The sequence below is a fragment of the Cyprinodon variegatus genome, unplaced genomic scaffold (assembly GCF_000732505.1).
Source record: "Cyprinodon variegatus isolate N-32 unplaced genomic scaffold, C_variegatus-1.0 Scaffold621, whole genome shotgun sequence".
In the NCBI taxonomy this organism is placed as follows: Eukaryota; Metazoa; Chordata; class Actinopteri; order Cyprinodontiformes; family Cyprinodontidae; genus Cyprinodon; species Cyprinodon variegatus.
This window is the reverse complement of record NW_015151074.1, coordinates 56,257-66,919: the sequence shown is the minus strand read 5'-3', so window position 1 is coordinate 66,919 and position 10,663 is coordinate 56,257. Positions and strand designations below refer to the sequence as shown.

General features: G+C 47.7%; 1 protein-coding gene across 1 annotated transcript in view; it reads right to left on the bottom strand.

Annotated features, from left to right (window-relative positions):
- Positions 1-9,694, bottom strand: part of mfhas1 (malignant fibrous histiocytoma amplified sequence 1) — a 23,874-nt gene extending 14,180 nt beyond the window's left edge. The window contains exon 1 of the mRNA XM_015393033.1: positions 6,353-9,694. Within this exon, the coding sequence (XP_015248519.1) occupies positions 6,353-9,323 (2,971 nt within the window). The 5' untranslated portion in view covers positions 9,324-9,694. The remainder of the gene's footprint in view (positions 1-6,352) is intronic.
- Between the last annotated feature and the right edge of the window lie 969 nt (positions 9,695-10,663).

The window sequence follows — 10,663 nt, the reverse complement described above, 5'->3', positions numbered from 1 at the left end:
GTTACCTTCTCAGAGAACCAGTGCTCTGCCCTAACCTCTAGGCCAACACTGCCGTTCCAAATTCAAGAAGGAATTCACTTATTTTCAGAAAAAAATGACTTTAGGTTAGATTTCTATGTTTTCCAGTGTGGTATAAAATCGTTGAGAGGAGCTCAGCCTGTTCAACTGTTAATGTTCCAGTAGAATTTGTTCCCAGGAGGTTTTTGGCAGCAGAATGATTTAATAAGTGATCTATTAAGCCTGAGCTGGGTAAAGTCAGGCTGGAGGCAGAAACATGAAGCGTCAGTCTGAACGTGTTCAAACCTCCGCCTGGCTCAGGTTCGTCACAGACAGACCAGGGAAACAAAGGTGTGCCGGAGGAGCCTGGAGCTACGGCGTGGAGGCGACGGCTGGAGGGACGCCAGCTCCTCCGCAGTCATTCAAACAAGATCAGCCGCTTCTGACCGCCGCTGCTCAGAAACCCAAACTAATCCCAGCAGATCCTGTCACTGGATTAAGAGTCGTATATAAAGCTGGAATGAGAGTCTGTGACAAGCAGCTGCAGCCAGAACAGACAAAGCAAACAGCTGGTTAACTATTGACCACATCTGGACTCTGGATCTGGATCCAACTGGTTCCCTTCAGGTTCGGTTTGAACGGTTCATCTGGAACAGAATGTTTCTCGTATCATTTATAGCAGAGGGGGAAAGTGGAGGGTTTAAGGAGTAAGGAAAGCTGGGCTATGCTGAATTAGCACAGGTGTTGCTAGTGCTAATTAGCCCGGTTGGAGCAAACAACATGCCATGCCCGGAGAGAAGGAATCACTGATCCAGTCCTCCCAGTACTGGCATCTCAGCTAGTTCTGGACCAGGCTGGGAACACTCAGAGAATTTGGAAGTGGAAAACCCAAGTCCATGGTTAAAGGCAAAAGATTACGATGGGGAACTGGAACCACAGACCTCCAAGAACACCAGAAATCCCAGAACCACCAGCCTGCCAGAAACACAGCCCCCCTCCTCCAGAACTACTGCCTCGCGGTGCCCCCAACCTACCAGAACCACCAACCTGCCAAAACCACCAACCTGCCAAAACCAACAACCTGCCAAAACCAACAACCTGCCAGAACCCCCCCTTCAGAACCACAGCAAAGAAGCATTCAGGCACGGCGGTGGATGAATTATGGTTGGTCAGCAGGGTTCCTGAAGGCGCTGGTGATTAGGTAGAGTTAAATGTGAGACTGACATCTGCAGCTCGGCTCAACAGGTCATTAGCAGAACCTGAGCCCAAACACTGAAGCAGTTCCCCCACAGAAAGAAATGGTCCAGTCAAAGCCCCGACCCGACCCAGACCTGGAGCACTCCATGGAGCGGGTCCAAACAAACATCTGTAGATAAGTGGGGGCCACTATTCTGATAGAGACCAACAGGAAGCAATCCCTTTAGGGTTGGGTCCAGGCGGCGGTCCGCCTCGTATGGCTCCATTGCTGCTCACAGCTTCATCTTCATCTGACGGTAATCTGTTTATGTTTCTGCTTTCAGTTAAATTATGTTTGAACCCACAAAGGGAAGAACCGGTGCTGATCCGAGACGTCAAAGCAGGCTGTCTGTCCGCTGTCGGCTTCCAAAACAAAGTGACAAAGACTTCAGGAGTTCAGATTAGGAGGAGGAATATCGAACCCAGGCTCCCAAACCTGGACGTTCCCTTCCTTCACCTGGAGCTTCATGACTTGATGTTTTCCTCTTAGCCACTTCCTGAAGCCAAAGTGCTTTAAATACACCAGAGGTCATGGCAGCGCCGCTCCGCCGCCGCCAGCAGCAGTAATCCTCCGCTGACAGCTCCTGATGATCCTGAGCCTCCAGCTCAGCATCAGCTCTGCTTCTTCTATTTTTATGTTTGTCTAATTCTGGAGCTCAGATCCTCCAGAGGCTTAGAGAGGGCGTCCACCGTGGGATGGCCTGCAGCCACCAGAGCTCCCAGGACACCAGGAAGAATAGAAACAGAACACATAGAAGCTGCATTGCTGTCATTCCTGTTAATGTTCTGAGCAGAATCCCAAACCACTCATTTTTTTATTGTTTTTTTTTGCAATCTAAGGAATTTTTTTCATTTGCAACAAGTTCAAGCGTCGGCGCGGCGTTTGCACATCATCGTGAAACCTGTTCACTGTGACCCACACTGTTACACCTGGAGGCTGAGAAAAGGCAACAATACGGTGAATGTAGAAAGAACACTGATCTCTATTTATTCCTCGATTACTGATCGTTGGTACTACGGGGTTAAAGTGAAGCCGCCAGCCGCCATATTGGTACTCCATAGTTAGACTGGGTTTAATGTAAACAATCTGTGCTACAGCATCAAACAATGATGATGTTCTCATTTACTGCGCATCTCCATGGGAGCGGGGAGTACCAATATGGTGGCTGGTGGCTTTGCTTTTGTTGGGCAATCAGCAATCCAGTGAATAAATAGAGATCAGTGATAAATAATCCCCACAACCCCCCAAATAAGCCTTTATACAAAGATCCTACAGAAAGAAAAGACCAAACTAAACACTAAACACAAAAATCTGCTGATTTTGAGAGCAGGAAGTATTTGGAGCAATCAGACCTTTGACATGAGGGTCCTGGAGAGAAGACAAAGAAAAACGCTAACAGACCCGCTTTGTTGTCAGATGGAGCAGATCATCTGAGGACAAAGTGTGTTTAGTCTCTGTGGGTCTGAACTGCATCAACACGCTGCAGCCAAGAATATCATGACCATAAAAGGCCGGAGCAGATCTCCACACGCACCTTGGAGTTCAAACCTTCTTTTTTCTGCTGCCTCTCCTCAGACTGCAGCCTGGTAATATTAACTCCTGCAACTCAGCTTTTCCAAATTCCCCCTTTCAGTCCTGAATCAGCCTCCATCCATGAGACACTTTCCTTCCAGCCTGTTTCCTCTGAGCAACGCTGAACTTTACCCAAAAAAGCTAATCCAGCTTCTCTTTCTTAATATAACGAGCAGGAGGAAATACCTGCATGGCTGCCAGCGCACAATGAGCCAGAAAGCCTTTCTTTTTGTTCGCTGATCTGCTGGAGCAGAACGAGCTCCACAAAAGGAATTTCAGCTTTTCTACAGGATGACTACAGCTAGAAAAAACAGATCACCCACAATAAAAATGGGAATATCACTTAAACACACAGTAGACAGATGTATACAAATATCAAAAACAAAACCTAGGAATATTACACAATATTATATATAATAGAAACTTTTATAACCTAATAGAAGGAAGGAATGCTTAAAAGCAGGTGTGAGGGGCCTTAGACCTGCCCAGAAGAGGAGATTACAGGCCTAGATATCCAAATGCACCGCAGAGTAAAGGGAGAATTTAACCAAATTTAACTTAGTTTTAGCTTCTCATTGGACACTCCACACAATATCAATATCCCATAGAAGAAAATATATCCATCCTTGTTTTGCTAAAGTTGGGGGCTTTTCTTTATTTGAAAAAAAAATTAAAAATGATCCAGACAAACTGACCAAAAAGTCCTGTTGAATATTTGATCTAGAATGAAAAGTTTGCTTTTGTGTCCCCATGTGACGGGTTAAATGACTAGTAGGCATAGTTTTATCAAAAATAAATCTGGATCCAGGCTCAAAATGAGCTCCTTGATATGTGCTTGAGAATGGCTTAGTCTCCGGTTAAACCCAGGTTTAAAGCCTTGCAGGGCAGCCTAAAGCCCACTGCCAACATTAAGACAGAAAAAAGAAAGAAAATAACAAACCATCAGTTCAGGGGTTTGAGAAAATATGGGAATCAGGAAATTATAAATTATACTATATACCAAACTGAAGCTTGTTGTTTTCAACTTCAATAATAATTTAGATTTTAAAATGGAAAATTTTTCTATTTTTCATTTAAATCCTAAATGTATAACATGGATGCATAAACACCTGTTTTTTATTTCAGCGTTAAATTCTGTTTAAAGTTTCAGATTCTAATAAGAAATGTCTCCGGACCTTAACTGGTTGATTTTCTTTCTTCGTAACCCACTGATTTCTAACCGGTTACCTCTGACGTAATCTGTACCTCTTCTACCTCCGGGTATAACTATGCCATTCACACCCAGCTCTCAGTTCAGTGCTGCCAGCTAAACGGTGACGCTTTTTAATCTGGTCCAAGGATTCCAAAGCTCTTCACGCACATCGAGTCCTTCACACGCTGATGGTGGTACGCTCCACTGTGGCCACAGCTACACTGGGCCAGACTGATAGAAGCTGAGCGGCCTACACTCCACGCCATCGGACCCTCTGATTAACGATAAGGGTGTGCAAAATAGCAAAATAATCGTCATGACGATGCATCGCGATTCTAATTTTTGTGATCTACTGCATCGATTCTTGAAGGCAAGAATCGATTATAAAAAAAAAAAAGAACAAATAAAATGCATGAATGGTTGGCGCACATCAGCCAAACCAAGTGGAATACAACTTCCAGTCCAGCAGATGTCGCTGCGGATGTGTTGACGCCCGCTGCTTTGCGTCACAAGCATGTCCGGCCGCGGGATACTGCGACGAGTCATATGAAATAAAACATGGAGGACACTATGAAAATTCGCCCCGCGGCTCCATCACATTTAAGGTCAGATGCTTGGATGCATTCTGGCTTTAAAAACAAAGAAGGTAAAAACGAAATTGATATGATGCACGTCATTTGCAAAAGGGGAAATATACATTTGAATGTTTTCGTTTCATTGGTTTAAAGGACCACTGAGGCCATGTAAACGGCTCTGATTATCCTTATTTTGTTATTTTAAGTTTGATGAATCCTAAGATCTTTTTGTCAGTGTGTCCACGCCAGTAATAGTAATATTTCTGTCCAGTATTTGTTTCCATGGCAACACCTCCAAAAGTCGTTTCAATAAATACAGCTATGAATGAATTCAGTTGCTTTCAGTTACGTATCAATTGAAGACATGATCCAGATCACACCCAGCCAGTCAGCCACTGGTAAGGGCTGCATCTTTTTCTTACAGTGTTCAGTGAAAATATCGCAATGCATCGCGATGCATCGCAATATTTCAAGTATCGTGATGCATCGTGATTCGAATCGCATCGTGACTTCTTTGCCAATACCCAACCCTAATTAACGACCGCAGCAGGGTCTAAACAGGCAACCCTACGACAAAAGGATGAACATTTAGTTCTTATCTTTAGTTCTTTAGGTTTTTCATCTAATCTGAAAAAACAAACAGAAGAAAACTGGAAAAACGGTGGAACACTAAGGCCATTCAAGTATTTATTTAGATTTGAAACTGCCCCCCCCCCTCCAATAAGTGATAATCATCTGGACATTGACCACCCAGGTTATTCTCTCCAACACGAGGATATTCTCCTAATAAGCTGTGAGAGCGTGCAAAGCTGCGGTGAGCTCACCCTGAGCATCTAAATGGGGTAAATCTAGTTAAATGAGTGACTGAAAGCTTCATAGCTTGGATCACATGACGGCGCGGCCTTCAGCAGCAGCTGACCAGCTTCCCCCTGCCGCCAGCGCAGCCACAGCCCAGCTCTAAAAGCAGGCCATGGTGCAGCTGCAGCCCCACCAGCTATGAGGATTATTCCTGTCCCTGAGGCGGGAGGGGCTCCTGAAGCCGTCTAACCTAATGTCAGAGGCAGCAGCATTGTTCCACCCCCCCAGCAGAGGCATCTGGCTCCATCTTCTGCAGAGCTGCGCTCTGAATCAGGGTGTGGCTGAATCTGCTGCAGCTCATTTCAAACCAGATCTGCGTCTGACATTAAAGGCAAAACAGGAAACTCTGGACAGATCTTCATCATCTGCCTCAGCAACAACCACCACGTGTCCCACAGTGAACCTCTGATGATGCATAAAGCCGTTAAAGCTGAAGGGGACAAAGACATCACATCGCATTAAAAGGCCATCAGATTATTAAGTCATTTAATTAAATCATAAAGAAAACCAAAACAAACCAATGTTGCTTTTGTTTCTTGATGGGTTTCCATGGTTCAGGATCAGAAGGTTTGATGCTTTCCTTCTCTAAAGGTTGACTAACTCCATACTTCTCTTACCCAGCGGTTCAGATGAAGTCCATGGGGGGGGCACAGCGCGCTCCACATACAGACCTTTGCAATAACCTGGTTATGTGAATCTAGACAGACCAATGGCGGTTCAACCCTTAGATCCTCACCTCTAAACCCTGCAGGGAACTCTGCAGCATTTCAATATGTTTACCCTGTCATTGAATGTGCAGTAAAATGTGTTTGCTGAATAGTTCCTGCTCCACTCCCAGCTCTCTGACTCGCCTTAATAGACGCAGATGACTATATCCCCCTCCCCAGGTGAGCTCAGCCTGTAGCAGCGCTCAGGACTTACCAGGAAAGGCGTGCGGGTTGGACGACCCTCTCTTCAGGCACTTGGAACAGAGAATATGCACCGAGTAGTGCAGGCCAGGCCACTCCTGCAGGAGCATGTTCAGCTCCTCTAGCAGCGGAGTCACGGCCTGCCAAGCAGTCCAGATGTTAGGCAGTGATGCTTGGCTGGCGATGGACAGTGTGTCAGTGGAGAGTTTCCCCTTGGAGGGCTGGTGGCTGATCACCACCGGAACTTTACCCCGATAGGCAAATATCTGCGACTTGCCGTCTGACCGCTGCACCACGTGATGGTTGATCTGCACACTGAAGCGTGCAAAGAGTCCAGGAGGAAACAGGAAGGGGAAGTTGTATTGGATGTAAAGCTGCTCCACTGAAAACAAGGGGCTAATAGGCAGAGAGTTTCCTCCGGTGGAGTCCTCCAACCGGGCCTCCTCGCTGCTGACGTAGCTGGGAAACTTGTACCACACCGTGGCTCCGTTCAGTGGCTTGGCGCGCTGCTTGTTGATGCAGTAGCAGATCCCCATCTTCTCCATGAGCTCCATGATTAGGTGGAGGTCCTGCTGTGTCTGGATGTGCGGTCGAAGGAGCAGGCGGATGACGTTGGAAGGCAAGAGCCCGTCATGGAGGAAGCCCTCCAGGTGTTGCTGAAGATGGGTGACCCTGAGGTTCTCTCCCTTCTCATCCTCAATAACCAGACTCACTCTGCCTTTGTCCCCCCTTTCCCCCTCAGAAAGCAGCCGGTCCAAAAGAGTGGACTTGTCCCTCTGAAAGAAGACATTAAGGATTGCAATAAAACGTGGAAGATTGTGGAACACATACTCCTTCAGTGTGATGCTGTCCTCAAAGTAGAGCAGTTTCCCGCTCTCGTGCAGGTAGGACAAGGCGCTCTGCAGTCGGTCCTCCGTCAGTCCGGCCTGGAGGCCCAGGCGGGCGGAGCTCCGCCATGAGAGCCACAGATCTTTGGACTTAAAGTGCAACTCCTCCAGCATCTGCCAGGACTTTGGCAGCACGCGGTGAAGGTTGGGGAAGATCTCCCGGTGGTCCGCAACGGACATGAGCTTCTCCCTCAGTCTCTGGATGTTCTTCTGGGTCTCTGTGCAGCTGACGCAGAGAACCGGGGACAGGATCTGCAGCCGCTGGTTCAGCATGTACTGCAGCTGGGCTTTCCTGCGCCTCAGGTTTCTGTCGCTCACGCCGTAGAAGAGGACATGTGGACTAGAGGTACGGACTTTGTAGCCTTGCTCCAGAGAGAGGTCCACCTGCTGAACCAGGCTCCTCAGGCAGTGGATGTCACTCATCTCCTGCAAGCCGATCTGTCTGTGTATGTCCAGAGCTTTCTCCTCCACCTCCTTCTCTCCACACAGGTCTGCATGCGTGCCAACCAAACACACCACCGCGTGGGGGACCTTAGCACACAGCAGGTGAAGGAAATACCCCACGCTGGCATAAAAGTTCTGGGGTGAATAAGCTTTAAGGTTGACGACGAGAAGATAGAGAGCACCGGGGGAGAGGAAGAAGGGTTTGATGAGGTCATAGTTTAGGTTCCCTGACAGGTCGTACACCAAGAATGTTAGATGGCGCTCAAAGTCCGCCACCCAGTTGGTGACTTCGATTCCTTTCTTTGCCTGGCTTCCCCTGATGTCCGTCTCACTTCCTACCAAGCTTTGCCTCAGCTGGCTTTTCCCAGCATTTTTCGTCCCCATCAGGACCAGTTTCAGCCACGGCTTCACCGCAACCTGAGACTGAGCAAGCTCCTTCTGATAGATGGCGATGTAAGGGATGCCCTTCATGCACACCTCATAGGGAGGCTGAATGAGAGGATTATCTTTCACCTTCCAGATGTTAACCCTGGACAGCTTCCCAAAGTGATCAGGTAGAATGGCTATTTGGTTACCCTGTAGGACGAGCTCCTCTAACTTCTCCAGCTCCACGATGGAATCGGGGAGATGAGTGATGCTGTTGTTGTCCAGCCAGAGGTTTACCAGCTTCACCAGCTGAGAGATTTCCTCTGGAATATGAGTCAATTTATTCCTGCTCAGGTAGAGTTCCTCTAATCCCGTGATGTGGATGATAGCCTGCGGAAAGTCCTTAAACTCGTTGGAGGACAAATTAATCATTTTCAGTCTCTTAAGCTGAGCAAATGATGAAGGCAGCACTGTGAGGTTGTTTCCATCCAGCATTACACTCTCCAGGTTGTGCAGGTGACAGAAAGTGTCGGGTAAGGAGGATATGTGCAGGCTACTCAGCCACAGGATCTTGATGGACTTCAGCCTCATAATGTCCGCTGGCAAAGCCTGAAACTTGTTCCCTGAGAGGTCCAGCTCCTCCAGCTCACCCAGGCTCAGGATCTCAGCGGGGAACTGGTTCAGCTTGTTGTGATCTGCATCCAGAGTTCGCAGCTTGCCAAGGCTGCTGAAGGACCTGGGGAAGTCATGCAGGTCGTTGAAGCTGATTTCCAGCTCCTCCAAAGACTGAAGGAGTCCAATCTGAGCTGGGAGGTTCTGGAGTTTGTTGTGACTGATGCACAGCTTCTTCAGGCCCCTCAGCTGCCCTACACCATCAGGAAGGCCTCGCAGACAGTTGTGGCTCATGTCGAGCTCCACCAGCTGGCCCAGCTCCAGCGCCACCCTGGGCACAGCAGTGAACCTGTTCCTGCGGAGGATGAGGATGCGCAGGTTGTTGAAGGTGGACTGCAGGTCGTCCGGTAGCTCCTGGAGGCAGTTGTTCCCCAGGTTGAGCGCCTCTACGTCGGATATGTTGTCAGGTAGGATGATCTGGTTGTTTTTGGAGCAGAGGGTTAGCTGGCGGAGGTCGCTGCGCAGCTTCCTGGAGCGCAGCGCGGCATCCCTCCACAGCCGGGCAGTTCTCAGATTGTTCTCCTTTTCCTCCATGGCGCTGCACCCAGAGCTCCCATTCTCCTCCTCCTCTTCCTCCTCCTCCTCCTCCTGGTTGTTTTCATTGAGAGTTCTCATGGTTCCTGAGCAGGCAGCATGGTGGACCAAGTTTCTCCGACCAACAAACCCAGAGTCAGAAGGCAGAAATCAGCCTCTTGGTTTCGGGTAATAAACAAGTGTGGAAGAAATGGGAGGAGTGGCTGCGGAGACATCCTCCTCTCCTGCGCCACACAGCAAACAATAACGCCAATCCTCCAGCTTCAAGCCCGGACCTGAGGCCCGCGCTCCGCCTGCTGTCGGACCGTCGCAGCCGGCATCGCTGTGCGCTGAAGCCGCCCTCTGGCTCCGGCTGTCCGGGAGGAGCGCGCTGTTCGATGGCTTCCAGAGCCGCCCTGCGTCCTCCGGGGAGCGGGGAGTGGAAGTGAGGCAGCAGCTGCACACTGCGTCAGACCTCTGAGCGCTCCTCCTCCCTTTCTCCTCCTCCTCCCTTTCTCCTCCTCCCTGCTGTGCGGGAAGAGGAGGAGGGAAAGTGGACATCCTCCCGCAGGTTTGCAGCTGCAGAAACAGGATCCAGCTCAGAAAGGCGGTGAAGATGCAGAAAAAACATGCAGGATGTTTCTCTGGAGGGAATGAATCCTTTATGGATTCACTGTTAGGAAAGAAAACCTGACAGTTCTGATCATTTCTGAATAAAACAGGAGAGGAAACAGCTGCTCTGCAGTCAGGAAACTCCTCATGTTTTTCCTCCTCTCCCCTTATGACGCAGCTTCAGAGCAGAAAACAATTCAGTCCCATTATTAGTAATAGGATACTGATGAAAAAGGTGTTTTAAACAAATTACATTTTAATGAAAAAACAATTGTTATTATGAACTTTCTGATCATGGTTATTGGTGAAAACTATAACTCTGCCTCCACCTTGTGGACAGACTCGGTACTGCAAAAGATGACGGTTTTATATTTTTGTCTCCTTTAAAAAAAAAAAAAAAAAAAAAAAAACATGAAACCAAAACAGAAAGACAAAGGGATCCCTAAAAGGACACAGAATAAAGAAAATCTACAAACATTTAGCTAAATAGCTAAACATAAATATTACGTACCGGTATGTTTTTTATTTTTATTTTCTCCCACATTGTTTTCATTTGATCCCTGCTGCATTTTAACAAGTGGAAATGTCATGAGAGCTGTACAAAATGAATGTTGTTTTGTATACACACTGTGTATACAAAAATGACAAGAAAGCTAAGTCTAAGTTACACGTAAACGAAAGAAATGATTTAGTGCAAATGTGGAAGTTTATTGGTTGTTTGTCCTTCGACGTCCCTTTGGGAGCTAAGAGGGCAAAAGTTACAGAAATAAATGGAGACCAAGATGGAGATGTGGGAACATATTTGACAAAGTCAAAGTCAACCATTCATG